General features: G+C 38.1%; 1 protein-coding gene across 1 annotated transcript; it reads left to right on the top strand.

The window, feature by feature from the left end:
• The first annotated feature begins 296 nt into the window (after positions 1-296).
• On the top strand, positions 297-4,247 carry LOC141634104 (large ribosomal subunit protein mL101 (rPPR4)-like). The gene is made up of 2 exons (XM_074446404.1): positions 297-682; positions 2,763-4,247. The coding sequence occupies exons 1-2, from the start codon at positions 413-415 to the stop codon at positions 4,005-4,007; spliced, it is 1,515 nt and encodes a 504-aa protein (XP_074302505.1). The 5' UTR covers positions 297-412; the 3' UTR covers positions 4,008-4,247.
• Positions 4,248-6,836: the final 2,589 nt, after the last annotated feature.

The following is a 6,836-nucleotide window of genomic DNA, read 5'->3' on the forward strand; positions in this document are numbered from 1 at the left end:
GTTTTATGTTGATTTTAGAAAAATCGATTCATTTTACATCAATTAATTTAACGTTTTTTGATTCGTGAATCAAATCAAAGGTTCTTCAATTGCTTGTTATTCGATATTAGTAGTTAGTTTCGATGAGTCGAATAAATTGCTTATCGATAGTTGAATTGAAATATTTGGGGTGAGACGGTGAGACTTGAGAGGGATTTTGGGAAAATTCATTAAATATTGCGGACATTCGGAGTGATATGTGAACGACGAATATGAAGCAGAAGTCCATAGAATTGGGCTCAATTTTAATACGGTAATAGCAGTATTGACTATTGCGTATTGAGGATCGACCCACCCTATTGGCTATTTGAAAGAAACCCCCGTAGAACCCTAATAACCACCACCATCTTCCAATTTTTCCCAGATTCGAAAAATGGCGACAACATCTTCTAAGGTTCCCCAGATTGGAAAAATGGCGACAATCACACTGAAAGGGAGGACCAAAAACATCGTTGCAAACAGATCAAACAAGTACGTTGAAGAAGCTTTGTTCCTCAAGCTTTTTAGACAAGGCGGTGATGAGGTCACCGTGCGTCATCAATTGAACCTATTTCTCAAGTCTAGAAAAAGGGCTTTTAAATGGGAAGTTGGTGATACCATCAAGAAGCTTCGTGATCGCAAACATTATTATGCTGCTCTCAAGGTTCCGACTATTTCTTATTCTCTTTTCATTTTATTTTTAAACTTATACGGATTCGGATGATGATTCATGTTCGCCGACTCCGACCTATGTTTAGGTGGTCACTGTTGTTGTTGTCGTCGTATGCTAGGTGGTCACAATTTAGGGGTGGAAATGCCAAATGTTGTCTCACATAATTCAAGTGAAATGCCAGTTTTAGGGACATTTTTCATCGCTGTATAGATTTTTTATGCTGCAAAAAGATAATTGTTTCAAAAGAGGAGACTTAAGTTTACACTTTATGTAGGGGTTATGCTGGTTAGTTGTAATTATAATTTGGAGCCTTTTTGGGTTTATTCTGTTCAACCTAATAGTGTCGGTGCTCCAACATTCATTCTGGACACTGTTCCGCAGATTGGCTGTTAATTGGAGTGTATTTTTGGAATTAGCAGTTTAGAAGGGAGGAAACATGCATATATTGGAGTGGTTTAGAGTGCTATATAACATAAAATTAAGCTTCTCGATTTAATGAGCTATGCTGCATCGTTCTTACACTTATGGGGTTATGAATTATCTAGACTGAGATGAAGCTAATTGAGAATATGTTGAACTGTAGCTAATTAAGGATATGTTTCAATTTTATATTTTCTTCTGAAGATTTACTCTCAGAGCTCAAATGTAATGATTTTTAGATTATTCTTTGCAAGAATTATATTTGCTAATTCGATCTTCATCTTTCTGTGGGCCTTTTCATTGACTCTCCCAATTGTTGTATTTGGTATTGTGAGTAGATCTGTGGCTCTTGTGATTTATCGGCGATAGTAATTAAACTCTGTAAGTGTGTAGTATTGATTGAGAATAAAGAGTTTCAGCCCCTACTGGAGTGTTCTAACTTTTTAAACGGGATTGAGGGATGTTTGGACTGCCTCTTCAGATCCCTCCAATGTGGAACTACATCATATTGGTGATACTCAAGGCTATTTTATCTTCTTATCTCTCCCGTGTTTCTGTCTTAGGCTCTGGTTGATGGAAATGTTTTCAGCCAACAAGTTATTTTCCATGAACCTGATATTTCAGTAGAAAATAGAGCTATAAGCAAAATTTGCGCTAATTTTCCCACAAAACAGCTATAACCTGATAGTCCAGCACTTGTACATGCACCCATGTCAAATACTTCTGACTGAGACTGCGTAACATTGGTTGACACCCATTTACAGATGAGGCTTTCCACAAAAATAACAAATAGAAACACCTTACAAAACTTTCTTTTCCAAAATAAAGAAATGATAAGTGCCATTAACATTAGCGTGCCTGTCTCTATCTATGAAGTAAGCTTCAACAAGCTGAAGTTGGACTCCTGAGATAGTGGCTTTGGCAGTTTCCTATTAATTCAAAGATTCCTGGTGCTTGATCAATCAGACATCAGATGTTGCAATCTATTGCCACAACCCAACTCTACTTTATGCTTCATGAGATTGGTGGAGGAGTCTCCCACTTCCCCACTGTTTTTTTTTGCCCCTGTTAATGGTTCCTTCTGCATGATTCTGAGGGATTTTTTTAGGTGTGGTCTGAATGAAGTGTCTGCGATGTATATTTTGTGTTATGTAGGGTATGGCAGCATATATCTATAGGATGTCGCTTGTGCCGTCTTTTTCTAGAATGAGGAACAAGTTAGAGCAATAATGTAAGGTGTACTTCTAAAAGTTCTAACATTTATTTTCCCTTGAGTGATTTTGTGCCATGATGAATTTTTCTATCTGGTAGGTACTGTGGGTCAAATGGGCTGCACACATCAAAGTATTGGTGGCACTTTATTATTTAGCATACTTTGCTTGATGACCTATGAAAAAGGAAGACATGACTAAGAAACACTCTTTTTAGGACTCATAAAGAACTCACTTCTGCTGGTTGACAAATGCTTGTGAAGTCCTTAAAATAAACAAAATTTTGCTAATATGATTGCATGCTTTCTTGGTACTTTATGCGGGCACATTATTTTTCTCGTTTTCTCCCTTGACAAAAAATTCTTCCCAAAAAATTTTGAGACCGAATTATTGTTGTTCCATCTCTTGACAAATAACAGATGCAGTAAGTTTATATGCAGCTTTCTGATACCATGGCTGGAAGGGGCATGAATATGACTATCAGTGATCAAGCTATCCATCTGGATCTCATTGGCAAAACTCATGGAGTTGCTGCTGCAGAGAATTACTTTATTGACCTTCCTGAATCATCAAAAAACATAGAGTGCTATGGTGCTCTCCTTAACATATACTGTAAGGAGTTGATTCCGGACAAAGCTGAAGCACTCATGGAAAAGATGAAGGAACTAGGCCTCCCTATTACAGCCATGTCTTATAATAGCTTGATGACTCTCTACTCGAAAACAGGACTACCAGAAAAAGTACCAGCCCTGGTACAAGAAATGAAAGCCTCTGATATTATGCTACAAACTTACACATACAATGTTTGGATGAGGGCTTTAGCAGCTGTTAAAGATATCTATGGCGTCGAGAGGGTACTCGATGAGATGAAACGGGATGGACGAGTGGCTGAAGATTGGACAACTTACAGCAATTTAGCTTCAATATACGTTGAATCCAAGATGTTTGATAAGGCTGAAAATGCTCTTAAGGAGCTTGAAAAGAGGAACACCTCTCGAGAGCTTTCCCCATACCAATTCCTCCTCACACTGTATGGAAAAACTGGCAATCTAATTGAGGTTTATCGTTTATGGCGCTCTTTAAGGCTTGCATTTCCTAAAACTCCCAATGTGGCATATTTGAACATGATTCAGCGTTTGGTAACCTTGAAAGACCTAAAAGGTGCGGAGAAATGCTTTGCTGATTGGGAATCCAGTTGTACAAATTATGACATTCGTATAGCCAATGTACTCATGGGAGCTTACATCAAAGATGGTTCGCTCCAACAGGCTAAAGAGCTCAGAAAACGGGCTTGTAAGAGAGGGGCTAAACCCAATGCTAAAACTTGGGAAATCTTTTTGGAGCATTATTTGAAGGCAGGAGAAGTTAAACTAGCGGTCGACTGTGTTGAGCGGGCAGTTGCAATTGGCAGGGGCGATGGAAGCAAGTGGGTTCCGTCTACGAATGTAGTTAATTCAATAATGGGACACTTTGAACAGAGCAAGGATGTTGACGGGGCAGAAGGGTTTCTGGAGATTGTGAAGAAAGCCGAGGATAAAGTGGAGGTAGAGGTGTTTGAATCATTGATTAGGACCTATAAAGCTGCCGGAAAGACTAGTCCTTCCATGACTCGTCGTTTGAAGATGGAAAACATTGAGGCAAGTGATGAATGTAAGAAATTGCTTGAAGTGGTTAGCACAGAATGAGTTTGCACTTCTTTCTGAAATTTGTCAACGCCATTTTCATGAACAAATGCTTGTGGTTTTGCCGATATCATCTCAATAATGTACGTGATCCGTCTTTTACCATCTTGTTATCCATGTTCTTAAGCTGATATGGTCATGTTTGTGTATTGAGGCAGATGGAAAACTCCGTCTGCACAAGTAGTGTAGCTGTGGCTAGCATAGTCAGATGGTTATAAATCTATCGACTTATTTTTATTTTTTTTGTGGCGTGTTGTATTTTACCTGTTTTTTATTTAATATCTCCTATGCAAATTTTGTTATACCCCTTTTCTTTGAAAATCTATTAGGGGGCGTTTGGTTAGAGAAAGGGAAAGAGAAAGGAAATCAAAAAGGGTAAGAGGGGGAAAGGTAAAGGATTACCTAAAATTTAACTAGTTATTTGGTTACGTCAAGAAAGGGAAATAATGGTCCACTCACTCTCATTCCTACCAATAACACACACCACCACAAACAACCATTTATCTACTCAAAAATGGCTGCAGCCACCGTCTCCCGCCCCACTACGTCGCCCCACCTGACACTGTCGCCCACTTATCGTCGTCGCCCCACCCTACCCCAACATCATAACCATCACTCTTCACCCTAAAAGAACCCTCCCCTACCCTCGAAATCCCCTTCCCCACCCCCAAAAACACTAGGATCTTGTAGTGTTCCGTCGGTATGGGTAGTGGGGTGGACAGTAGGCTGCCGGCGGTCTGGGGGTACTTGGGGAGAAGATTGGTGGGGTGTGATTTGTTTTGGTGTGCGGGTGGTGGTTTAGGTGGGGTGGCTGTGGTGGTGGTGGCGTCGTGGTGGTGGTGGTGATGGCAGCCAGGTGGTGCTTTGGTGTTGGCTGGTGTGGTGGTAGGTGAATAATGTGGTTGAAGGTTAATATGGGTAATCAAATCTCATACATTGGGGGGATGTGGGGTAAGGAATTAGATAGATTGAGGGGTAAGGAAAGGAATTTCATTCCCTTTGTTTGTGTCAAACAAACACCAACAAAGGAAATCAATATGTTTGTTTCCCTTTCCCTTTTTTATAGACCCCCAATCAAACGCTCCCTTAAAATAAATGTGTGGGATATCATAAAATGCATTTTCATATGGAACCATTTTTTCCCTTGAAATCTAAATATTTGATGGTTGAAGTTTCATATTTTACTCAACAATGTATTATTTTTTATTGAAATTCTTTTGGGGAAAATTGTTGCTTACCACTAGATTTGACAAAACCAACCCAACCCCGATCGACCCATGACCCGAAACCCGAATGTGACCCGACATGACCCAAAGGCTTTGTTGGCCCAGAATTGACCAGACCCGATTCAAAGCCACCCGACCCTAAAATGACCCGACAAAACATAACTCTTATTGAACAAAAAAAAAACTTGAAATGACTAATTTAAAAGCACACTTAATATTATTTATGTTAAAATAAAGAATCAATTATCAAAACTAAACTAAAAATAGGTAATTATACTAAATGTACTTTAAAAATGACTGATCAACATAACACAAAAACACCCTAAACAACCTGACCCAACCCGATAATGAATAGACCCGACCTTTTTTTTTTTTTGATAAGGAAACTAGGTCAATCGAAATTGACCCATAACATCCTCCTCACGGATGAGAGCGGTAATCAAAAATCAAAAAATTTCAAATTACCCGAAGTAACATAAGAAAACATGGGAAACAAAGGCACAAAAAGAGGACTTTCAAAGAAAGCAGTGCTGTGAAATCCCAAGGAAAAGAAAAAAAAACTCAGTCACAAAGCAAGAAGAAAAAAAGAGAGGCTAAAACAATGCAAGAATGAAGGCTAGCAAAGGGAACCTGAACTCCATTCTAACGTACAAACATTCTGAGTTTCGAAAAAACTTTAAGAATGGATTTAGATCTCCATTTTAAGATACCCAAAAAGCTAAATACTCCCAACACGATTGCTAATTGTATTTTGCTAAAATCAAATTATGAGATAAATCTCATAACGATGTTTCTGTTTAAATTCTTATTCTTTTAAACCTTCAAGACTAAAGATATATGACCGAAATTTAACTCTCCGATGCTAAAATGAAAAGTAAAAACAGTCAAATCTTAAAGAAGGTAAAAGAAGAAACATGAAAATAGACTGAGAAAACAATTTCTTAGAGAAGAGGGTGCAAACAATCTAGGGGAGAAAGGGAGAAGAAACCCAAACTCATTTTCAGAAACTTTTTTGGCTTTTTAAAGGACTCTCTAAAAACATTTGAACAGACCCGACTTGAACCAGGCCCGATTGATCCGTTTGCCAAGTCTACTTACCACCTTGTATTTACCGTATTATGGAATGAAAAAATTTACCGTATATCTTAGAAGAATGGTTATCAATTGGAAAACATTGAGATTATGGAAGGAGAAAAGGATAGGGCAAATGACTCTTCGACTTGGTATTTGATGCTACACCCACCCTTATTTCTTTTCTGCCTAAATAAGGGTGGATTGTGTTTTATTTGTGTTGTTATTATTTTCTGTAAAATTTTGTGGGACCCTACTCGTTGTAGTTCTTGAGATGTACCCCTTCTTATTAATCAACCAGAAAAAAAAAAAAAAAAATCTCTCAAGAGAACCAACAATTGGTTTATTTACTTAATGCGTCCACCGTTGGAAAATAAGTAAAATGATGATCGAAATGAAATAAGTGGAAAGTGAGAGTTTAGATGTATAAGGTAGCTGGTTGTTACTAATAAACAAAATACTACTCATTATTTATTTACCTATTTTATTTTAGACGGTCTCAGTCATTCCCTTTCTATATTTTGAAGGTTTTTTT

This window comes from Silene latifolia, chromosome Y (assembly GCF_048544455.1).
Source record: "Silene latifolia isolate original U9 population chromosome Y, ASM4854445v1, whole genome shotgun sequence".
Taxonomy (NCBI): Eukaryota; Viridiplantae; Streptophyta; class Magnoliopsida; order Caryophyllales; family Caryophyllaceae; genus Silene; species Silene latifolia.

Coding starts and splice junctions, on each gene's coding strand:
- LOC141634104 (XM_074446404.1), top strand. CDS start 413: ATGGCGACAACATCTTCTAAGGTTCCCCAGATTGGAAAAATGGCGACA. Junction 683..2,762: donor ATTATTATGCTGCTCTCAAG/GTTCCGACTATT, acceptor GTTTATATGCAG/CTTTCTGATACCATGGCTGG.